The sequence below is a fragment of the Pan paniscus genome, chromosome 17 (assembly GCF_029289425.2).
Source record: "Pan paniscus chromosome 17, NHGRI_mPanPan1-v2.0_pri, whole genome shotgun sequence".
NCBI lineage: Eukaryota > Metazoa > Chordata > Mammalia > Primates > Hominidae > Pan > Pan paniscus.
Window position 1 is genome coordinate 25713733 of NC_073266.2, and position 24620 is coordinate 25738352.

General features: G+C 47.1%; 2 protein-coding genes across 5 annotated transcripts in view; one reads left to right on the forward strand and one right to left on the reverse strand.

Moving 5' to 3' along the window:
- AFG3L2 (AFG3 like matrix AAA peptidase subunit 2) overlaps positions 1-3322 on the forward strand; it is a 48332-nt gene extending 45010 nt beyond the window's left edge. Inside the window, exon 17 of the mRNA XM_003817869.5 lies at positions 2479-3322. Within this exon, the coding sequence (XP_003817917.1) occupies positions 2479-2697 (219 nt within the window). The 3' untranslated portion in view covers positions 2698-3322. The remainder of the gene's footprint in view (positions 1-2478) is intronic.
- On the reverse strand, positions 801-23896 carry TUBB6 (tubulin beta 6 class V). Of its 4 annotated transcripts, none has more exons than XM_057300451.2 (4): positions 23745-23896; positions 23299-23407; positions 21042-21152; positions 801-3116 (listed from the first exon to the last, which is right to left on the reverse strand). In XM_057300451.2, the coding sequence occupies exons 1-4, from the start codon at positions 23799-23801 to the stop codon at positions 3079-3081; spliced, it is 315 nt and encodes a 104-aa protein (XP_057156434.1). In that variant the 5' UTR covers positions 23802-23896; the 3' UTR covers positions 801-3078. The 4 variants fall into 4 exon arrangements, with proteins under 4 accessions (XP_057156434.1, XP_034799621.1, XP_063453243.1 ...); XM_034943730.2 differs by lacking the exon at positions 801-3116 and adding an exon at positions 5681-7182; XM_063597173.1 differs by lacking the exons at positions 801-3116; positions 23299-23407 and adding an exon at positions 5681-7182 and having other exon boundaries at positions 23745-23894.
- Between the last annotated feature and the right edge of the window lie 724 nt (positions 23897-24620).

Sequence of the window (24620 nt, forward strand, 5' to 3'; positions counted from 1 at the left end):
CTCTACTTAAAATACAAAAAGTTAGCTGGGCGTGGTGGTGGACGCCTGTAATCCCAGCTACTGGGGAGGCTGAGGCAGGAGAATCACTTGAACCTGGGAGGCGGAGGTTGCAGTGAGCCAACATCGCGCCATTATACTCCAGCCTGGGTGACAGAGCAAGACTCTGTCTCAAAAAAAAAAAAAAAAGAGTCATTTTATGAGATCAACTTATAATTTAAACTGCTTAATTTTCTTTACACTAGGTGTATGATCTAACATAAACACTGTTCCCTCTTCTCATGATACCGTCACACTTCCATGTGTGTAATCCAGTAGGGGTCCCTTTTTCTGTAGGCTGTTAAAACGTGCAGTGTCAAATTTATGGTCCAGCCGTAACAAATGAATAGAACTCCAAAGTAAACTACTGTCACATTAACCTTCCTGCCTTCATTTTGTATCTCTGCCCTTGTTTTATATATATATTTATTTATTTATTTATTTATTTTTAGACAGACTCTCCCTCTGTTGCCCAGGCTGGAGTGCAGTGCCTCCATCTTGGCTCACTGCAACCTCCGCCTCCTGGGTTCAAGTAATTCTCCTGCCTCAGCCTCCTGAGTAGCTGGGATTACAGGCAGGTGCCACAACGCCAGGCTAATTTTTGTATTTTTAGTAGAGACAGGGTTTCACCATGTTGGGCAGGCTGGTCTCGAACTCCTGACCTCAGGTGATCCGCCGCCCCAAAGTGCTGGGATTACAGGTGTGAGCCATTGCGCGTGGCCATATATTTTTTATGTACCGTTTAAAAGAAACTTTAGACAAAATAAATTTAACAAATAAGTTTATTTGAGCAAAGAACAGTTTGGGAATCGGGCAGCCCTCAGAATTAGAAGTTCAGAGCTCTGCTCCGGCAGCATGAGCAGCAAGCTTTTGTAGGCTGAGCCTAGAAGCAAAGAAAGAAACTGCAGTCATGTGTTGCTTAATGATGGGGATACGGTCTGAGGAGTTCGCTGTTAGTTGATTTTGTCGTCGTGCAGGCATCAGAGTGCGCTACACCTGCCGCACACCTAGGCTGTGTCGTGTGGCCTATTGCTCCTAGGCTGCATACCTGCTCGCATGTGACTGTACTGAGTGCTTCAGGCCATTGTAACACTATGGTATCTAAACACATCTAAACATAGAAAAGGTACAGTTAAAATAAGGTATTATAATCTTACGGGACCACCATCTACATGTGGCCCATCATTGACTGAAAGGTCGTTAGCGGTGCATGACTGCTTGATTGGCTACTGCTGGGCATTTGCCTTATTTGTGTGGTCCAATGCATGGTCCCAAGTTCTGCCACAGTTGGCTGGTTGGCTGTTTATGATTGGTAGAAGCTTAATTTGAAGTTAGTTACAAAGAATGCCTCTAGGTTAAGTTCCAGTTTGTGTATGGATGGGTTCTGGGTACAGAAAAAGCCCTAAGCTAATGGCTCCTGCCTAGTCTGTTTTTTTTTTTTTGAGACCGAGTTTTGCTCTGTTGCCCAGGCTGCTGGAGTGCAATGGCGTGATCTCGGCTCACTGCAACCTCCGCCTCCTGGGTTCAAGCCATTCTCCTGCCTCGGCCTCCTGAGTAGCTGGGCTTACAGGCACCCACCACTGCGCCTGGCTAATTTTTGTATTTTTAGTAGAGACGGGGTTTCGCCATTTTGGCCAGGCTGGTGTCGAACTTCGGACCTCAGGTGATCCGCCCACCTCGGCCTCCCAAAGTGCTGGGATTACAGGTGTGAGCCACCGCACTTGGCTGCCTATTCTGCTTTAATGCACGTAAAAAGATACATTCCTATCACCTCAGAAAAGCAAACGTAAGATGCTGTGCACACTGAACATCTTGTTTTTTTAATTGAAGTGTGTATCTCTGAGATGTATATAGAACATACACAGCCTCCTCCTATTTTTTTTTTTTGTTTGTTTGTTTTGAGAAGGAGTCTCGCTCTGTCGCCCAGGCTGGAGTGCAGTGGCACAATCTTGGCTCACTGCAACCTCCGCCTCCCGGGTTCAAGCGATCCTCCTGCCTCAGCCTCCCAAGTAGCTGGGACTACAGGCGCACACCACCATGCCCAGCTATTTTTTTGCATTTTTAGTAGAGACAGCGTTTCACCATGTTGGCCAGGATGGTCTTGACCTTGTGATCCACCCGCCTCGGCCTCCCAAAGTGCTAGGATTACAGGCGCGAGCTACTGTGCCCGGCCAGCTTCCTCCTTATTATAGATGGTCAGCATTCATTGTGCAGATGTGTGGAAATATGTCTAGTATGGAAATGTATCCCTTACAGATGGACATTGGTTGCTTTGATATTTTGCACATCTTACTCTAAATCTATGCAACCTTATGTATGAGACATCTTCTTCATTGGTCTTAAATCCTTTTTTGGAATGGGGTCACCTGTAAATAAAAAATTAATATTTCTGAATAGACTTTGCTGAGTAACTGTATTTAATGAAAATTGTTCATATTTCAGGTTGCTCTTCTGTTGTTAGAAAAAGAAGTATTAGATAAGAATGATATGGTTGAACTTTTGGGCCCCAGACCATTTGCGGAAAAATCTACCTATGAAGAATTTGTGGAAGGCACTGGCAGCTTGGATGAGGACACCTCACTTCCAGAAGGCCTTAAGGACTGGAACAAGGAGCGGGAAAAGGAGAAAGAGGAGCCCCCGGGTGAGAAAGTTGCCAACTAGAGGCCCAGAGGGAGGCCATCTCAGTCTGTCCACTGTGGTTTCAGCTGGTGCATTATTTGAGCTGTGGCTTTCAGAAGAATGGGAATGCTGCGCTGATTTTAGCCAGCCACTGGCCCAGCTGAAATGATGGGGAAAGGAGTCCTTAGTCCTTTCAGCCTCAGAGGTCACAGTGGGTGGCAGGTGACTTTCCGGAGGCCTTGAGGGAAATGCACACTGTCCCATAGCCTCATTGGGCTCCCAGACATGCTGGAAAGGTTGAGCCCGGAGTGGCCGAGGCTGGACCCTGTGGCACCAAGTGGGGTCGGCTGACCGTGTGGCAGGGATCGTTGCACTGGACTCTTGGCGTGTGGGAAGGGATGCTTTCTCTTTGTCGCCCACTCTTCATTCCTGTTTCTCCTCAGTTCCCCTGTGCAGATGGGCTGTGAAATTAAATTGGAGTCCTGATAAGAACATTTTAATTTGACTTAATATTTTAAAGATTGAATCCAGATCACTTGTTGCTGTCTTAATGGAATGGTTTTCTACAGGAGCTGTAACATACTTAAAAATATGAATGTATTATGTAAATATGGCTTCTTTACATAAAAAATAAAATGTCAACACTGTACTTTTCTGAACACACAAAGGGTCCCTATTTATGCTCTGGATATTTTTAGAAAACATAATGGCAAGAAATTAAATTTTCTTGCTTTTTAGAGGAGAATCCTTCAAAATCTCAGCCTCAGCTCCCACAGGAGGTTGGAACCTTCTAGAGTTATGTGTCCTGTAAAGATGCACTGAGCTCTGGATATAAAGTACATGGGTCCTGAGGGGTTAGTCATGGCCTGAATCCATGATAACCACCCCAGTGCAGGTCCTCAAGAGGCCAGTCATGGCCAGATGTTGGCCACACCTTCTGGGTCTAGAAGTTAACGTATAACTGTAGCGGGCCTGGCAGGCTGACCTGAGCCATCACCTGGATTTTAGAGAAGGAACAGTGGAACTAAGCTGGAGTCCCCTGGGCCCTGGCTCTCTGGGGACATCTCAGGAGTGGTCTGACTGGTAAGCTGCTCCTATTGTCTATTGAAAGGGAGTTATTGGTTATGTGCTTCCAGAAAAGTGAGTCTGTAGTGTTGCAAACCTATATCAAAATTCCTTTAAAAAGATGGCATGAGGAAGATTTGCTAAGTCTTCTATCAATTGCTGTTATTTGGACATGGAGGAGACACTGGCATTTTTAACTATTTACATTTTTAGCGGTCTGTTTTAGCATTATTCTAGCTTGCCTTGTGTGATGTTGATGTTGTCGGAACAGTGGCTTTAGAATTAACACAATCTAGTGGCATCCCTGCCATGGCCCCAGGCCATGCATGCTCCACCCATGGCTACTTCCCAGCAGCCTGAGATACCCACCTGTTCCCTGGCAGGCCATGGAAGCAGCTGTTTGGACTCCACAGCTCAGCATGCCAGGAGAACAGGCGCCCCCTGCTGGACCTTTGCACCTGCAGGCATTGCCACACTGGCCACTTCCTTTCCTCATAGGGTGTTTTTGGGAGGTGCCCAATGAAGCATTGTTTCCAGGCTGAGGCTCACACAGTTGTGAGGGTGCTGGGTGTGCTTTTTACCATACAGGCAGTAGATGATTAGGAGACGCTGTCTACTCCTTATCCAACCACTGCAAGGCGTGGAGCCAGCGTGGGCTGCCCTCTCACAGGCCTTGGCTGTGAGGCCTCCCGGGGGACGAGAGTGGGGCCCACTGTCAGTCAGGCTTGATACAGTAAGAGTGACAAAGCCAGATAGCACCGACAACACCCATGTTTCTGGTGAGGTGAGCAACCTTAAGCTCTGGGCCCTGGATGGCTGCTCAACCTGTGCAAGTGGCCCTCTGTGCTACGAGCAACCGTGGCTACCTGTGCCACCGTCTTGTGGGGCCTGCTCATGCATGGATCTTTCCACGATCACACGGAACATGTTTTCAGGACAGATGTGGGTGGTGAGCTGGTAAGATTTATTTTTACTGTGGTCTCAGAATAGTTCAGATTTCTGCAAAAAGATCTGTGATCACCTCAAGCCATGCTGCTGTGTTTAGTGATGAACTTTCCATCTGCCCAAGGCTGGGGCTTAACACAAAATAAATACAGCTAGTCAATGTAAGGCCTGGGATCACAGACCAAGGGTGGTGTTGTGGTTGTACTGTGGGGAACCCTAACCCTAAGTGGTCCCGAATGACAAAGCTTTGTCTGTCTCTTATTCCCTGTCCAACACAGGTCAGAGTGGGCTCTGCCCAGGATGGTCACTCAGGAACCTGGACGGGTGGACAGGAGGGATCGGGGGGGCTGCCCACGTGGGAGGCAGAGCAGGAGGGCTGGCACTGGCACATGACGCTTCCACTCGGGGGTGACACACTGTGCTCATTCTTATGGCTAGAGCAAGTCCCACGTTCACAGCTTCAAGAGGGCAGGAAGAAGTAAAGCAAAAATATTGTCAACAGTGAGGTCTGTACCAGGCACTAGCAGGGCTACTGTGCGTGCCCCGTGGAGTTTATCTTTGGAAACTCCAAAGGTGTGGCCGGTGGTAGAAGCCATCAGGTGTGATGGGTCACAGCAGAAAAGGGCCCATCCCTTCCATGCAGGGCTGGCTGTTGGCACCCCAGCTCCCACCCAGCACCCCTGGCTTTGTCCGGAGGCCTTTTGGGGCTGTTTGTTCCCCTACAAGGTTGGGGAACCCTAGCCCAGGACCTGACTTGGGAAAATGCAAGATCCTGTGGGAGTCTAAAAGGTGGCTGCGGATGGAGGAGGGGCTTTTGTTTGTACTGCATTGCCTTCCAGCTAGCAACAGTTTTGGCTGCCCCCCTTAAAGCCTCCATTTAAAGAAGAGCCCTTTCCTCTCTTGTTTTCGTGAACTGAAGTGGGGAGGAGTTCACCCCAGGGAGAGACCAGTGACCCAAGTAGCCATTGTAACCATACAAAGTAACTTACGTCATTTATGCACATGGCTAGAGAGATGAAGACACACGTTTAGTATTTTATTATGAATCATTATTTCAAAGTCCCATACTGCATATTCATATAAGGCAACACGGCACAATTTCAGGCTTCATCACAAAGGATGAAAAAGACTGTTTCTAACTCCCTCCTAATTTGCAGACATGCTTGAACACTTAATGGAAGGTGAAGTTTATTTTGTGGCCCCTCAGTTCTCTTTCAAGTCCTCTAGTAGAAAGTCTCCATGGTGTGATCTTCTGACTGGGTAGAACCCGCAATTCTCTGCTGTTTTAGTCTTTGTTCCAGATGACTAATTACATGACTTGGCTGCATTTGTGAGGGGCCGACACCAACACAATTAAACCAGTGCACCATTCAGGGCCATGGGGTAGGAGGCACCAGGGTTCAAGAAGGAACTTGCGTGTTGTAGGATCTGAGCTGGGGCGGCTCTATTCCGACTATCCATCGATCTCCTCTTCCTCATCCTCAAAAGCTTCCTCCCCATCATTGGCGGTGGCATCCTGGTACTGCTGGTACTCGGATACCAGGTCGTTCATGTTGCTCTCGGCCTCGGTGAACTCCATCTCATCCATGCCCTCACCCGTGAACCAGTGCAGGAAGGCCTTGCGCCGGAACATGGCTGAGAACTGCTCGGAGATGCGCTTGAACAGCTCCTGGATGGCCGTGCTGTTGCCGATGAAGGTGGAGGCCATCTTCAGGCCGCGGGGCGGGATGTCGCACACGGCCACCTTCACGTTGTTGGGAATCCACTCCACGAAGTAGCTGCTGTTCTTACTCTGGATGGCCAGCATCTGCTCGTCCACCTCCTTCATGGACATGGGCCCGCGGAACACGGTGGCCACGGTCAGGTAGCGGCCATGGCGCGGGTCGCAGGCGGCCATCATGTTCCTGGCGTCGAACATCTGCTGGGTGAGCTCGGGCACGGTCAGGGCCCGGTACTGCTGGCTGCCGCGGCTGGTGAGCGGCGCGAAGCCAGGCATGAAGAAGTGCAGGCGCGGGAAGGGCACCATGTTCACCGCCAGCTTGCGCAGGTCAGCATTGAGCTGGCCCGGGAAGCGCAGCGAGGTGGTGACCCCACTCATGGTGGCGGACACCAGGTGGTTGAGGTCCCCGTAGGTGGGCGTTGTCAGCTTCAGAGTGCGGAAGCAGATGTCATAGAGCGCCTCGTTGTCGATGCAGTAGGTCTCGTCTGTATTCTCCACCAGCTGGTGCACCGACAGTGTGGCATTGTAGGGCTCCACCACCGTGTCCGACACCTTGGGCGAGGGCATGACGCTGAAGGTGTTCATGATGCGGTCCGGGAACTCCTCACGGATCTTGCTGATGAGCAGCGTGCCCATGCCTGAGCCCGTGCCGCCGCCCAGCGAGTGCGTGAGCTGGAAGCCCTGCAGGCAGTCGCAGTGCTCGCACTCCTTCCGCACCACGTCCAGCACTGCGTCCACCAGCTCCGCGCCCTCCGTGTAGTGCCCTTTCGCCCAGTTGTTCCCTGCACCCGTCTGGCCTGCAACAAAGAGAGTCCCGTGCCGTTTAAACAGGAAAGGGCTGCGCCATCACCATGCTTGGTCACCGACAAGGAGGGTGTGAAGTGATTCCATGATGTGCTGTTAGCCAAAGGGAAGGGCCGGGGAAACAGGCACCCACCAACGGTGCAGCTGAGCAGAGGCACTGGTACGTTTTTAGGCAAGTCAAAGTAGCTACTGGTCAATTTTAAAGATGTATATACATTTTGACCTGGTTGTTCCATGTTAAAGAGGTAATTCTTGCACATGGTAGAATTCAAAGGGAACAAAAGGTATACATTAAAAAAATTAGTTACTGGCCGGGCGCCGTGGCTCATGCCTGTAATCCCAGCACTTTGGGAGGCCGAGGCGGGTGGATCACTTGAAGTCAGGAGTTAGAGACCAGCCTGGGCAACATGCGGAAACCCCATCTCTACTGAAAATACAAAAATCAGCCGGGCGTGGTGGTGGGGAGCCTGTAGTCCCAGCTACTTGGGAGGCTGAGGCAGGAGAATTGCTTGAACCTGGGACCTGGGAGGTGGAGGTTCTAGTGCGCTGAGATGGTGCCACTGCACTCCAGCTTGGGCGTCAGAATGGGACTACAGCTCAAAAAAAAAAAAAAAAGTTCTCTCCTTTGGGCTTTCTGAATCTTATACTGTACTATGTATAAGTATTTTCTTTTCTTTCTTTATTTTATTTTTTTTTTTTGGAGACGCAGTCTCACTCTGTCGCCCAGGCTGGAGTGCAGTGGCGCAATCTCGGCTCATTGCAAGCTCCGCCTCCTGGGTTCACGCCATTCTCCTGCCTCAGCCTCCTGTGTAGCCGGGACTACAGGCGCCTGCCACCACTCCCGGCTAATATTTTTGTATTTTTAGTAGAGACGGGGTTTCACCGTGTTAACCAGGATAGTCTCGAACTCCTGACCTTGTGATCCGCCCGCCTCGGCTCCCCAAAGTGCTGGGATTACAGGCGTAAGCCACCGCGCCCGGCCCAAGTATTTTATTTTTAAAACTTGACACTTTTTCATGTTAATGGAGCCCCTCATTCATCATCCAGAATTACTGTTGCAAAATGTTTGCAGAACCAATTATTTATTCTGCCCCTATAATTAAATACTAAGCACAGGAAGTAATTCCTGCCCTCAAATTGTTTCCAGGCCAGTTGAGAAAAGGAGCTTAATATGTCTGAAAGACTTCTGTATTTTATGCAGAGTTCAAGTAACAAGAAAGAGACCTAGTCTGTTTTCTGCATAATGGTGCTTTTTTTTTTGAGACGGAGTCTTGCTTTGCCACCCAGGCTGGAGGTGCAGTGGTGCGATCTCGGCTCACTGCAAGCTCCGCCTCCCGGGTTCACACCATTCTCCTGCCTCAGCCTCCCCAGTAGCTGTGACTACAAGCACCCACCACCACACCTGGCTAATTTTTTGTATTTTTTAGTAGAGATGGGGTTTCACCATGTTAGCCAGGATGGTCTCCATCTCCTGACTTCGTGATCCACCCACCTCGGCCTCCCAAAGTGCTGGGATTACAGGTGTGAGCCACCGGGCCAGCCCCATAATGGTGCATTTTTGCCAGACAGGCTTATGTATATCTTACTTTACCTAAAAAAATTTGAAAGATTGGCTCTTAAATTTAAAATCCTATTTTTCATTTTATCTCATTTTAAAATGGATTATTTCACTAGCAGAAGCATTTTTTTTTCCCACCTGTAAAAATTACACAGGTTTGTATGTCCATATAAACAGATGCACGTAGGAGTGGGAGGAACTAATTTTTGTTTTTGGTTTTCTGGGCACTACGAGTTTCATATAATGCAATGGCTTTCATACATTGCTGTGAACATTTGTATTTATTTATTTAGAGACAAGGTCTCGCTCTGTCACCCAGGGTGGCGTACACTGGCACCACCCTAGCTGACTGCAGCCTTGAACTCCTGGGCTTAAGTGATTCTCCCACTTCAACCTCTTGAGTAGCAGGGACTACAGGCACATGCCACTACACTTGGCTAATGAACATTTGAAAAAACTAGATACTAGATACCTCATTTATTTTAAAGTTAACATCTATTATTTTTCATAAATCAAATAGTTGCATATGATATAATTTTAATTTCTGGAAACAATATAATCACTTTAAAAAACTCTTCTTCTGTTAAATGTATTGATAGAATATATTTAAAAATCAGAAATAATTCCAATCAGTTGAAGTTGATTCTTTTTAATTTCCTGTGATTACAAAGTATTAAATAATGTTATCTATCTATCTATCTATTTTTTTCCTATTAATTCATTTATCCAAGGGTGAATATTAAATACTGCCAGAAAGGGCCAAGGCTTGGGATCAATTCTATTCCTCTTAATTTTTACATATATGAGAAATCTTGTCCACAGATACATGTAAATGGGAATGAATTATGTTCTACAATGTCATTCAGTTCTTTGATTGTCTTCAGAGTTACACCCCAAAAATCAAATAGTGAGCTATTATCAAAAAGTATTTTCAAGCCTGGGCAACATGGCAAAACCCCACCTCTACTAAAAATACAAAAATTAGCTGGGTCTGGTAGTGCATGCCTGTAGTCCCAGCTACTCGGGAGGCTGAGGTGGAAGGATCACTTAAGCATAGAAGATAGAGGTTGCAGTGAGCCAAGATTGTGCTACAGCACTCCAGCCTGGGTGACAGAGCAAGACCCTGTCTCAAAAAAAAAAAAAAAAAGTATTTTCAATCATCTGTCACTTAACAACTCAATTTTGTTTATTTATTTATTTATTTATTTTGAGATGGAGTCTCACTCTGTCGCCCAGGCTAAAGTGCAGTGGCATGGTATTGTCTCACTGCAACCTCCACCTCCTGGGTTCAAGCAATTCTGCTTCAGCCCCCTGAGAAGCTGGGATTACAGTTGCTGCCACCACACCCGGCTAATTTTTGTATTTTTTAGTAGAGAGAGGGTTTCACCACGTTGGCCAGGCTGGTCTTGAACTCCTGACCTCAAGTGATCCGCCCACCTCTGCCTCCCAAAGTGCTGGGATTACAGGCGTGAGCCACCGCACCTGGCCAACAACTCAATGTTGAAGAAAGCAGAATTGGAAACGACCTAACTTGCAGGTCATGACATTTTACATCAGTCATTCTTTTCTTGTTTCTGAATGTAAACCAGAAAGGCTTAACCAAGACTTACTAAATACACTCTCACTCTTTCACTTTAAGGCAATTTATTTCAGTATACTTAGAGTTGGGAAAATTGAAATACTAATTTCTAATATGACTTTGTCAATTTAATTTTTAATAAAATGTTTTAAATATTTATTTTCATGAAATTTTGGGCTGCAGATTTAACTAATTCAAGTCATAAAAACTTGCATTGCATTATACAGACCTCTCCCCACTTACTCCAACTTGACTTTTGTCTACACACGGCTGGTGGCAACAATTCACAACCACTGCCAAAGACCAGCCTCTCTGGTTTCACGTGGGCAGGTCCATCCCTGATGCTGCACTCACCCTGGGGGCACTGAATATGAAGCAGTGAAACCACCAAGGCTGCCTCTGTGAGCTGCCAAGTGCTACATCGGGTAAGCAAGCTGCCTTTCACTTGTCGATCTTTAATTAGTGGACAAGGGGCTCCCATGCAATTTGGGACACGGGCCTGCTCACAATGAGGTCTACTGATGGCACCCCTGGATTCTGCAGTACATAGCAAGTGCAGCCTTACACAGTGGCTCTACTCTTGGGGGGGATGAAGCATTTATCAGTGCTAAACACTGTAGGTGTTCAGTGCAAGAAAAAACAAATTCTGTGATTCTTCATTAAGTGTATTGAACTTAATGTTAAAATGTATGTACTGGACTGTTAATAACTCATATCACATATAAAGGATACCCTCCTTAAATATCTAAAGAAGTCCTCAAATCAGTAAGAAAAACAACAGCCAGTAGGAAAACAGGCAAAGGCTATAAACATACAGCTCACAGGAAAGGAAATTCCAATAGCTTAGGTACTGGAAATAATGCTAAACCCTTCTCATAAGGGAAAGGCAAATTAAAACAAGGAGATTCTGTTTTTCTGCTGTGAAACTGACAGAGATCCAAACACCTGAGTTGCACTGCTGAGGGTTTGGGGAAGGCCACTTCCCACGGGAGCTGCTGGAGATAGCAAGGGCAGTGGGCTGTAGAACAGCTGAGCTACAGCTATCAAAATTATCCCCCTAGACACAGCAATTACACTTCTGTAAGTTTTTCTGGATAGACCCATACATGTGCAAAATGACATATATACAAATGTTTACTGAGGAACAGTTTATAATAATAAAAAGGGGAACAACCCAAATACCTATTAACTGAAGACTGGTTAAATCCATGGCGGTACCTCTGCAGAGGATACTATCAGCCATCAACAGGAATGAGGCAGCCATACTTGTGAAATGGAAAGATCTTCAAAATACGTTGCTGGGGAGCCAGGGAGGGACACCAGGGTACTGAACAGTGTATACAGCTGGCTCCATTGTATGTGTGTGAATATATGTGTCTGCCTGAACATACCTGAAAGGACATTCAAGAATCTTAACACTAGTTTGGGGTAGGAAGGAGATCAACTTTTCACTATATACCCTTTTGTTCCTTTTAAGTCCTAAACCATGAAAATGTTTTACCTAGCTAGGTAGCAAAATGAAAAAAAAAACATTACTTTATTAAAACATTTACAATGCAATTAAGAAAGCACAGGTTGTCTTTGAAGGATGGGGTCCTAAGAGAGTTCATTTCTAGCTTTATGACATTTTAACTAAAACATGTATTTTATGATAATCAAGTGAAGATTAAAGTATAAAAAAGGAATTTATTATTATTATTATTATTTTAGAAATGGGGTCTTCCACTGCTACCCAGGCTGGAGTGCAGTGGTGCAATCATAGCCACTGCAGCCTCCAACTCCTGGGCTCAAGGGATCCTCCTGCCTCAGCCTCCTGAGTAGCTGGGACAATTAAAAAAACATTTTTTTGGCTGGGCACGGTGGCTCACGCTTGTAATCTTAGCACTTTGGGAGGCCGAGGCGGGTGGATCACGAGGTCAGGAGATTGAGACCATCCTCGCTAACATGGTGAAACCCCGTCTCTACTAAAAATACAAAAAAAATTAGCATGGCGTGGTGGCGGGCGCCTGTAGTCCCAGCTACTCGGGAGGCTGAGGCAGGAGAATGGCGTGAACCCGGGAGGCGGAGCTTGCAGTGAGCCAAGATCGCACCACTGCACTCCACCCTGGGTGAAGAGCGAGACTCCGTCAAAAAAAAGAAAAATTTTGTAGAGAGGGTCTCCTTATGTTGTCCATGTTGGTCTTAAACTTTTGAACTCAAGTGATCATCCTGTCTTGGCCTCCCAAAGTGCTGGGATTGCAGGTGTGAACCCCTGAGCCCAGCTCTTCTTTAACGAAAAATTTTAAAATGTCATCAGTAAGTGGGAAGTTACTAAATGATGACATATACAATGGTAGGCACTGTGACTGTCATGGAGGATGTCTGAGATACATTAATGAATTTTTCAAAAGGCTGCAAAATGGTGTGTGTAGCAGGATCCCATTTTCCCCAAACAAAATCAGCTCTGTGTGCTTGCCTAGGTGCACATGGACACAGAAAAATGTCAGCAGGGCCGGGCGCGGTGGCTCACACCTGTAATCCCAGTACTTTTGGGAGGCCGAGACAGGTGGATCACCTGAGGTCAGGAGTTTGAGACCAGCCTGGCCAATATGGGGAAACCCCGTCTCTACTAAAAATACAAAAAATTAGCTGGGTGTGGTGGCGGGTGCCTGTAATCCCAGCTACTCCAGAGGCTGAGGCAGGCGAATTGCTTGAACCCAGGAGGTGGAGGTTGCAGTGAGCTGAGATTGTGCCATTGCACTCCAGCCTGGGCAACAAGAGCGAAACTCCGTCTCAAAAAAAAAAGAAAAAAAAAAGGAAAAATGTCAGCAGGACACAGCCCAGCTGTCTACACACTCGGTTATCCCCCTAGGGAATAAAACCTCAGGGGCCACCAGTAGAAGGGATGAGAGCTTTCCCTTTCTGCACTGTATACACAATCTATGTGTACTGTTTGAAAAAACCATGTACAAGCACTTTGTTTTAACTTTGACATGAAAACATTAAACACTTTTTTTTAATAAGACCAGCTATGGTAGCTCACACCTGCAATCCTAGCACAGGAGGGTGAAGTGGGAGGACTGCTTGAGCCCAGGAGTTTGAGGCTACAGTGAGCTATGATCCTACCACTGCACTCCAGCCTGGGTGACAAGGCGAGACCCCATCTCAAACAAACAAACAAACAAACAAACAAACAAAACCACACATTTAAATATTGAACACTGAAGTTTCCAGAGAGCAGAACTGGCCAGCTGAAACTGACCACAGAGGGCCCTTGCACTTGTCTGCAGCATCAGCCTCCCTAGATCTCCGTCTCAGTCCCACTGAGAAATCAGCTCAGCCTTTCTCTCCTATTGTCTTTGCCCCATTTGGCAGTCCAAAACCCAGTGTCACTGGCATGGCAGGCCCTATGGCTCTGCAGGGGGGCCGGGCTAGGCAGATGCCTGCTGTGTGCTTGCAGCACACCCCGTGGGCCTGGCCACTTTAGTACTCTCAGGTGGCCATTTCCTTGTGTTTTTCACAAGCCGTAGACAGCATCTAGTATGTGACTGTTCCCTTACAAACGGGATTCTCTTCTTCCTGCCCAGCTGTGTTGCACAGCAAATCCTAGCTGACTGCCTTCTCTTAGTAGGCGAGAAAACGGTTACCGTCCTTCCTAAGCCCCCACCAACTTCTCTCCACCCCTTCCCCACCCAACCTAGCAGGCAGCACCTGGCAAAACTACAACATAGGTATTGGGAGGAACAAGCTCGGGGCTGGTCCACACTCGGTGCTAGAGCTGTCACATTTTACAAAGGAAAGACCCAGGGCAGCTGTCAAAATAGCCTGGGACCTATTTCATTAAAATAGCAGAAACCAACAACTGAAAATAGTAGGTGGCTTTTGGCAAACATAGAACCCCAATCAATCAGACCTGAGCTAGCTGTAAGTGGACGGAGATGCTGAACTTGACTCCCTCTGCAGCTCACACCATTTACCCAGCTTCCTCAATATTTATAGCATGAATAGCCATGAAGTTTTCTGTGCTCTTGATGAAAGGAGGAAGCTGGTGACTTCTGAAAAATATTTTGCCACTGTCTCATAGCAACAGATGTTCCAGTTAAATATTTGGGAGTCGTGAACTGAACATCTTCTGTACTGATAAGGTGTGATGTTAGTCAGTGACTCCAGACAGTTAGCAGGAGGCTGCCAACTCTAAGCTTTGGCAGTGGGGCTGCAACAGGTCCCCAGGGTTTTCTCTGAGTGCCCCCTCTGGTTTCGAGCTCACAATGGGTGATGGAGTAAGTGTCAAGGGTCTGTGTACTCGTGCCCCCTCTTCTAGCCCTGAATCTGGAAGAAAAAGTTAGAAATACAGAAAGAGGCTGGAAGAACGTTTACCTTTCTGGTGCTTCATTCTTTTCCCACAAAACTTTCCAACAATAGAGTAGGTATGACTGCTATGCAACCAGCAATTCATTACAGAAGTTTTTCTTTTCTTTTTTTTGAGACAGGGTCTTGCTTTGTCGCCCAGGCTGGAGTGCAGTGGCGCAAACACCGCTCACTGCAGCCTCAGCCTCAATCTCCCTAGCTCAAGTGATCCTCCCACCTCAGCCTCCTGAATAGCTGGGACCCCAGGTGCACACCACCACGCCTAGCTAATTTAAAAAAACTTTTTGTACAGAGGGTCTTACTATATTGCCCAGGTTGACCTTCAACTCCTGGGCTCAAGTGATCTACCTGCCTCAGCCTCCCAAAGTGTTGGGATTACAGGCATTAGCCACTGCCCAACTTGAAAGTTTTCTTTTTTTTTTTTTTTGACAGGGTCTCACTCCATCACCCAGGCTGCAGTGCAATGGCTCAATCTCGGCTCACTGCAACCTCCGCCTCTCAGGTTCCAGTGATTTTCCTGCCTCAGCCTCCCGAGTAGCTGGGATTACAGGTGCTCATCACGCCTGGCTAATTTTTGTATTTTCAGTAGAGACAGGGTTTCACCATGTTGGCCAGGCTGGTCTCGAACTCCTGACCTCAGATGATCTGCCTGTCTGTGCCTCCCAAAGTGCTGGAATTATAGGTAACTTTCACTTTTAAAAGTATACACTACTAATGTAAGTGAGTGTTTCCTAAATCATTTCAAACTCTATTTGGAAATGGAATGACACTGGTTTATTGTAATTTACCAACTCTAACTGAAACAATATGGTATAAAGCCAGTGAGGATGGATCATCTCCAGTTCACAGACAATTCTGCCTCTTTTACTGGAGAACGACTTAAAAACTATTTAGCTAAACAATATAGAATGTTTATACATTCTGGATACTTCTCCATTCTCCATAATATGTTATTTTAACAAATAAGCATATTCATTTAAACAAGTCACAATTCTTAACTCAAAATGGTGTCAACTTGCTAAAATTCCTATTAAAGACATATCATGTCAGTACAACCTGTTGAAAACTTAAAACATTCTGAATCAAAAATAGGGTTGCAAGTCAGATGAAGCAAAGATGCAAGAAGCAATTTCGGGGACAGTTTTTATGTGCCAAAGGTCATTTCTAACATTTTTGAAGGCTTACAGGGACAATTAGATAACTAAATGGGCACCATAGGTCTGTCTTAATTTGTCTTAATCTTCGTGATCCCATTTGTCAACAGCTAGAAAGACCTTACACTCTCCCAATGTTCAATTCAAATAAACCAAAGAAAACTCACAATTGCTAACGTGGCAGCTATGAGAAACTAGCTTCTCACCACTTCAATAGTTTGTGATGCACTCATGTCATAAAGATCAGTTCATGGCTTTGACTCTCTCTTGAGACCTGGCCAGGTCCTGGCTGCACTGCGTTGACTGCTGGTGGGTGAGGCCTCCTCGGGGCACCCATCCAGACTGGGTTGGGTCCCTCAGTTGCTGCCAGGCCTGGGGCAGACTGGGCCGGGGCCAAACAGCCATGACCTGCTGAAAACCTTCTCCATGAAAGCTGCCTTTTCCGTGACCACACCTTTGAGACAACTGACATCTTTCTTTTGACAGAGTTAAGGCATGCAAAAGCATATGAAAAATAATATGAATCTCTACACACCTACTACCCATTTAAGAAATAAAACCGGCCACTGGTACATGAAGCCCTGTGTAACAAGTGTGAGTGTGAACTTACTCAACTATGTAGAATTATATACTTTTTTCCTATTTTATCTCAAAAAGCAGTAATGGGTGTGGCATGAGTTTCGGCTAACCACCCTTCCCCTGGGGAACAGTGCAGCGTGCGCTGAGTTGCATTTTAACGTCCTGCCTTCCGGCTCCTCTATGCGTGAGTCCTGGTGTGATATGTGTGCAGGTTTCTCTGTTTTACACTGACAATTTACGTCAGTGTAGAATAGAAGGGCCAAATTCAGAGCTGTTCTTACATTTCCTATAAAGTAGTTCTTAAAGCCCTGAGTCTCTCATAAAATAAGCATTCAGTTGCTACGTTTCTTTGAAAAGTTTAATTTCAGGCAAAAGTGCAGCAAAAACTATGCTCTCAGACACTGCTGGTGGCATTAATCCAATTGGAAGTGTGTAAAAAGGGCTTAAATCTCTTCACTCTTTGACCCAGTAATTTTGCTTTTTGAGAATCTATTCTGAAATCAAAGTCAGAAACAGACAAATTTAAGTGAATCAAGATGTTCAATATTCCTTTTAAGAGCAAAAAGCTGAAAAGAAACAGCTTCCTGATTATTGGCCATTATAAAGTTGCATAAAGAATTACACATTATGGAGCTATTAAAAATTATGGATTTTAGAAACTAAATGTGAAATATGGTTTATAATATAATGTTCAATGGAAAAAGATATAAATGATACCATGATTACAATAATGAAAGTCAGCAAAAAGAAAGAAACAAAGGTGAAAAAAATACCTCAGTGCTGACAATAATTACACTAAGATGATGAGCATACAGAATTTTTTTTTAACTCTAGTTTTAAACTTTTAAGAGTGTGGTTATATTAGTTTTTGCTAAAAAAAAGCAAAGTTTAAAAAGCAAAGCAAAGTACAAATTAAAAATAAATACAAATCACTCAGGATGGTGGGGAGAGCTCCCTTTTAAATATATTAAAAGCATATATTCCCCTTTATGAGACAATGTCAGCTGTGTCACCTGCTGTGCTTCCTTTTTTGGATTTAGTTGCCATAAACCCAGAGCTAAAATTAATTCTCAGCCACAGCTGAGCTCACAGTTGACTCTGTGTTGTAAACTGCTACATTTATGCCTGTCTTTTACTGTTGTTTCATATCCTTCTTTGAAGAAGGTACATATTTTACATACGTAAAACTTTAAGATCTTCTTTATCTATAAAAATTCACAGATATGCTTGTAACTGTTTCCCAATCTCAGGAAGGACTCCTGCGAGGGAGGCAGGCAGGGAGGGAGGTGGGTTTTCACTGTATGGCCTTTCCAGCTGCGCACCATGTGCACACACTGCCTATCAAAGAAGAGGTGTGATTTCTAAAAGGTGTATTAGTTGGAAATACATGAATTGTGTCTGGTAAAGCTTACTGAGACCACGGTAGACTCAGCCAACTATAATTCAGACTCAAGAAATCTTAGCTGTCCGCTCGCTCAGATTCTCACCAAAAATCCACTGAACCTCAAGGAGAAGACTGGGCAGAATTCTACAAGAAGTGGGGGAGATAGGGCCATTTCTTCTCACAGATTCTTACAGGGGTCTGTGACCCCAAGATGCTTGGGGGGGTCCTTCATTTCAGATAGTAAAGTGAAGACACCCAGAGACGGGAACTGATGCTGCCAGCGGGCACAGAGCTAGGGTCAGCTGCTCAGTTTCCCTCTCCCGGTGCAGTGCTCTTTCTTCCTGGCTACGTTAACTCTGTGACCTGGGAATGTGGTCCAGAAAGAAGCTGTGGCTGCTGAGTCTATACCTACTTAGTAAGTGAGTTACTCAGTGCTGATCTGTATAAAGTAGGGTCGTACTTTTTCCTTTCTCACAATACAGAATATTAATGTTATCCAAGTCAGGTCTTTATTACGGTACTCAGAGAGCAGTCCCTCTGAATTGACAAGGATGACACCGGGCAAGAGGAGCTCTCAGACACCCCCCGTGGGCATGCAAATGGATTCAGCTCTCCTGGAGGCCAATCTGCAATCTCTATGTGTGAGCATTTCTGCAGAACAGATTCCTTGAACTGGAACTCTTGGATGGAAATTATTGATTTGCTCAATCTACTAAGTAGTTCTCTGAACAGCTGTTATTTTCCCAAACACCTTCACCAACACTAGGTCTTAGCAGCTTCTGAAATACTGGCCAATCTGGTGGGAGAATATTTTGTTTTAATTCCCTCTTGCCTCTAGTTAGTAGTAAATTTTGTCCCCAGGTATTTATAGCTTTTATTACAGTTGTGAATAGGATGTGTTCCCCAGTGATTATTGCTTTTAATGTGATTCATCTGTTCCAGTTTGCCTGGCACCCTGGCAGTTTTAGCACTCAAAGTCTAGTGTCCTGGGGAACACCTCCCAGTTCCAGGCAAATCAGAAAGATTGGTAACCTGATCGCAAAACTATTAATTTCTGAATATTTTATCTTGTGTCTGGCTCCCTTACTGAAGTCTTGTAAGTGCTAGTCATTTTTCAGCTGATAGCCTATCTGGAAACTCCAAGAGAATCATTTCATCAACAAATAACACTTTTGTCTTTTCCTTTACATGATTTGCATTTTTTCTTTCTCTGGTTTTTGTGCACTGGCTAAAGCCTTCAGAACATGGAATAATTGTAGAGACAATGGACATCTGTTTCTTATACCTAATTCTGCTGGGAATGCTTCTAATGTTTCACCAGGGAGTGTAATGTTGCTATGGGTTTCTGGTAGATAATCTGTAAATAAAGGAAGTTTCTTTCTACTTCCAGCTTACATAGAAGTTTTTTTGTCCTCTACAAATCAGGAACACATCCAAAACTTTATCTTTTTTTTTTTGAGATAGAGTTTCACTCTTGTTGCCCAGGCTGGAGTGCAATGGCGCGATCTTGGTTCACCGCAACCTCCGCCTGCCGGGTTCAAGTGATTCTCCTGCCTCAGCCTCCCGAGTAGCTGGGATTACTGGCATGTGCCACCACACTAGGCTAATTTTGTATTTTTAGTAGAGATGGGGTTTCTCCATGTTGGTCAGGCTGGTCTCAAACTCCCGACCTCAGGTGATCCACCCACCTTGGCCTCCCAAAGTGCTGGGATTACAGGCATTAGCTACTGCTCCTGGCTTCCAAAACTTTAATCTTTTTTAAAAAATTGTTTCCTGCTGGGAGTCAGAAAAAAACCCCACTTTTTTGGGTCATCTATTAAGATGTTGTCTTTAATCTATTAGTAGACTTCTTAATGTTGAACCATCCTTGCATTCCTGGGATGTTGCTAGTATTTCTCAAACACTTATTTTGTACTAGACATTCTAAGTGTTTATTTAATCCTTACATCTCACTAAGAGGTAGACAGTCCCACTTGTGATGAGGAAATTAAGTCACAAGTAAGTTAAATAAGTCTAAGGCCACATAGTGAGTGGAAGGGCCAAAATTTAAACCCAGGGAGTATGGCAGCACAGCCAGACTCCTAACCATTACACTGTCTGCGTCTCAGTCTTACTTGGTCACAATGTGCTATTAATATATTTTTAAAAAAACACAACTGCATTTGATATTCTAAGTATTTTATTTTGGATTTTTGCATCTATATTTTTAAGTAAGTTTGATATACAGCTTTCACTTGTATGTTCTAGTAGAAGCTACCTAGCCTCATAGGAAATGTTGGGAAGTTTTCCATCATTTTCTCTCTGGAATGGTTTGGATAATGGGATTGTCTGTTACCCTCAATTAAACTATCTCTTCCTGGTGCCTTTTGAGAAAGGGGTTGGAATGTAGATTTTTCATGATGTATTTGATTCCTACACCATAGTGCTTTTAAGCCAGAATCAGTCTTCAAATTCTTCACATTTTCTTGGAAGACACTGCCTTTCACAGGTATTGGAAATATGTTTGATTGAGTGAGGAATTTTTTTTTTTTTTTTTAGCAATAATGTCAATAGATATGTGGTCTCTAACATTAAAATAGGTGGGAAACTTCCAAATCTGCCACCTATCCTGTAGGTTCTACTTGATAACATTAATGGTACCACTTCATTTAATTTTATATAATTTTCTTTAGAAGTCTGCAGAAAGATATGTTTTACTATCATTTTTTAGGTGGAAGAAGCAAGAAAAAAAGGATTTACCTAATTCTGCCTGCAATCTCAGCTCACTGCAACCTCTACCTCACGGGTTCCAGCGATTCTCCTGCCTCAGCCTCCCGAGTAGCTGGGACTACAGGCACGTGCCACCATGCCCAGCTAATTTTTTGTATTTTTAGTAGAGACAGGGTTTCACCGTGTCAGCCAGGATGGTCTCGATCTCCTGACCTCGTGATCCGCTCGTCTCGGCCTCCCAAAGTGGTGGGATTACAGGCATGAGCCACCGCGCCTGGCCTGGTTTTTGTTTTTTAATCAAGAACTACCAGTAGAAGAATTTCATTTAGAGAGATAGAGGTTCCTTCCCACCAAAAAAGTCAAGATTTAAAAAAAACTGTTCCTTGTGATGAACCCAGCTAGGGATGGGAGGGGTGGGGCTGGGAACCATTGATTTCCATTCACACTTTTTCTATGACACGTGATGCTTTAAATCTGGCATATAAAATATTTGATTTAAAAAAATAAAAGAAGAAGAAGAAAGTGAGAAAGATGGAACCTACCAAAGATGAAGTTGTCAGGCCGGAAAAGCTGTCCAAAAGGCCCGGACCGCACGCTGTCCATGGTGCCTGGCTCTAAGTCCACCAGGGCGGCCCTGGGCACATATTTCTGAGCTGGAGGAGAAAAGAACCACCCACAAGAGTTACCTTTCAGGTTTCTAAAGTAATTGACTTCCCCCTTTCAAGTCCCACCAGTTCTAGCTGCCTGGAATGGATCAACCAGGATCTTTTCAGAAAGGGTACAGGAACTTTCTTAGAATCACAGAATTGGCTGGGCACACTGGCTCATCCCTGTAATCTCAGCACATTGGGAGGCTGAGGTGGGCAGATCGCTTGAGCCCAGGAGTTCAATCAAGACCAGCCTGGGCAACAGAGCAAAACCCTGTTTCTAAAAACAAACAAACAAAAAACCAAAAAAATTAGCTAAGTGTGGTGGTGTGCACCTCTAGTCCTAGCTACTCTGGAAGCTGAGGTGGCAGGATCATCTGAACCCAGGAGGTCAAGACTGCAGTGAGCCATGGTTATGCCACTGTACTCCAGAGTGAGACCTTTTTTTTTTTTTTGAGATGGAGTCTCGCTCTGTCGCCCAGGCTGGAGTGCAGTGGTGTGATCTCGGCTCACTGCAAGCTCCGCCTCCTGGGTTCACACCATTCTCCTGCCTCAGCCTCCCAAGTAGCTGGGACCACAGGTGCCCACCACCACGCCCGGCTAATTTTTTTTGTATTTTCAGTAGAGACAGGGTTTCACTGTGTTAGCCAGGATGGTCTCGATCTCCTGACCTTGTGATCTGCCCACCTCGGCCTCCCAAAGTGCTGGGATTACAGGGGTGAGCCACCGTGCCTGGCCGAAACCCTGTCTCTTAAAAAAAAAGAAAGAAAAAAAATCCTAGAACCTTAACACTGGAATGAGGAACGAGTCCAGGCATGACCTGGCAGAGGAGGTTCCAGGAAGAGGCAGGATGAGAAATCAAGTCCCCTGACTTCCTGCCTACTGTATTTTCCAGCTCACCCTGACACCTCTTTCCTGTTAGGAAGTTTTACAACTTTAGCTCCATGGAAATAAACTATGTATTACAGCAAATTGCCAGGTTTGGATGAAATTCTCTGCTTTGTGACACCTCCCCCATGCATACACATACATGTGCCCATGTGCAGTCTGAGAACCTTGTGACCCGGAGCACTCCACTGGCTCTGTTTCCCCAGAGTCACTCTCATTTTGAGTCAGAGTGTTCTTGTGTGGAAATTTCATGCCAGTTGGGCTAGAACTTGTTCCCAGTGAGGACACGGTTAATATGATTCCAGATAGGACCTGCTCTTCAACTCCTGTCCTACAGTGCACTCGCCCAGATCGAAAATGGATGTACCCAAGCTGGGTGAGGGATTAACATGAAGTGCAGTGTATACTGGAACTATCCTTAGTGTCCTCTAGAAATTTCATCTTCCATGCCCTGATGTTCCCAGCCTTTTGTCATTGCTGCGTAAATGAATAAAACTCCACTAGTTGCTGAGAACTGCCTGGAGTTTCAACTTCCAGGGAGGTTAAAGTCTTTTCAGAGGTCTGCAAGGGACCAGAAAAGTCACTTAAGAGAACGTTTCTCAAATTTTTAGCCAAGAATCCCCAATAAGAGATACGTTTTAAACTGGGGTGGGGGGGGGGAAGCTTTGTTTTTCCCAAGGATCCTTGAGAAACGCTCTAATTTATTCTAACAGGGTCTCGCTCTGTCACCCAGGCTGGAGTGCAGTGGCGCGATCACAGCTCACTGCAGCCTCGACCTCCTGAGCTCAAGCCCTCAGTTAACTGGTACTACAGGGGTGGGCCACCAAGCCCGGCTAATTTTAAAATTGTTGTAGAGATCGGGGCAGGAGGGGGGCGGGGGGGTGGTCTCCTATGCTGCCCAGGCTGGTCCTGAACTCCTGGGCCCAAATGATCCTCCAGTCTCGGCCTCCCAAAGTGCTGGGATTAGAGGCTTGAGCCACCGCGCCCGGCTAGACAGAGAAGGCTGGACAGGAACCGCTACGTTGATTTCACAACGCTAACGGGTGGTCCCGTTCAAGCGCTCAGACCCTCAGGATAGGCTGAATCGAGCTGTTTGAATAAACTGACGGCGGATTTCCCGCCCCGGAGGAGCGAAGGGAGTGGCCGGGCATCCTGCTACACCCCGAGAGAACTTTTCCCGAAGCAAACTCGCCGCGCTAAGAGGCGGCGACCGAGCGTCCACGCGGGTCCCGGCCGGGCAGGGCGCGGCGGCCTTGCTACTCACACGATGACTCATTGTAGTAGACATTGATTCTCTCCAGCTGCAGCGCCGAGTCTCCCACGTAGCCTCCGGCCGGGTCGATGCCGTGCTCATCGCTGATCACTTCCCAAAACTTGGGCAGGGCAAGGCGGGGGGACAGACGCTCAGAACCCAGAGCCCGGGACGCCGCCACCCGCGCCCACCCCAGGCGCCCCGGCGGCCGAATTCCAGGCGCGCCTGAGCCGCCGGCAGCCGCTCCCAGTTGGGATGGGGGTGGGGAGCGAGTAGTAGAGGGTCCCAGGCCGGCCACGCCCTGGGCGCTCCCTCCCTGCGGCCCTCGCGGGTCCGCACCGGGCTCCGAGGACCCAGGGGCACACAGCGGGTGCGCGCCCCGGCGGGGGTCGCGCCGGGAGACCCGGAGCCCGCCAGCAGCCCACCCGCGGAGAAGCCCTCCACCGCGCCAGGCCCACCTTGGTGCCGATCTGGTTCCCGCACTGGCCCGCCTGGATGTGCACGATCTCCCTCATGGCGGGCGCGGCTCTGCGCTAGGAACTGGCTCTGCGGACGACGGCTGCAACTGCGGGCCGGCTGCGCGCGTCCCGGGGCCGACCCTCCGCGCCCCCGCCCCCGCCCCGCCGCTCGCCAATGGCTGCGGGCCCCGCCCCGCCGCCCCCGCTCGACGCCGCGGCCCGGCCTGCAGCAGCCGAGGGAGGACGCGCGGGCGCCAGTCGGGGGACCCTTGCCGGGAGCCGGGCGGAAAAGGACGGGCCCGGAGCTGGCGGGGAGGAGACGGGAAGGAGCGCGGCGCCCGCCCCCACCACCGTTTCGCTGCCCCTTGTGGTGCCCCGCCCGAGGGAGACGCGAGTCGGGCCCTGGCGTCGGGGCAGCGGAGCCGACGTGGCCCGCGGGGTCCCAACGCCGCGCCCGGGAGCATTGCAGCCGCCCGCGCCGAGTCCAGTCCTGCCGGGAGGCTGCCCTGGGGCTCGGCGGTGGAGCTTTTCAGGGTCTCTGCCCCCTGCCCCCCACCCCCTGGTCGCACCCCGGGCACAAGTTCTTAGGGCCTCTTCGTCCTGGTGTTTCCGTCTCCGGAGATACAGAGGCCATTCCTCTCCGACGACTCCCACCCCTTTGGAACCGGGTTTAGCTAAAGTGACTACAGGGCTGGATCCAAAAATGAACACCCCCTGCGCCGGGTCTATGCAGCCTACCCCTCGCGCGTTAGCGAAGAAATGCGCTTCGGCCTGGGAGGGCGCGCCAGAGTCCGTCTTCCTGGCCAGTTTTGTGTGGTGGAAAGGAATGACTGCTGATGCCGGGCCGGGTGACTTGGATTTTAATTCTAGCTGTTT

Bases quoted from the DNA above. Each gene is read 5' to 3' on its own strand.
- TUBB6 (XM_034943730.2), bottom strand. From the start codon at position 23,801: ATGAGGGAGATCGTGCACATCCAGGCGGGCCAGTGCGGGAACCAGATC. The intron at 23,408-23,744 runs GTGGGCCTGGCG...GCCCTGCCCAAG, and splicing joins GGAACCAGATCGGCACCAAG to TTTTGGGAAGTGATCAGCGA. The intron at 21,153-23,298 runs GTGAGTAGCAAG...TTTCTCCTCCAG, and splicing joins CTACTACAATGAGTCATCGT to CTCAGAAATATGTGCCCAGG.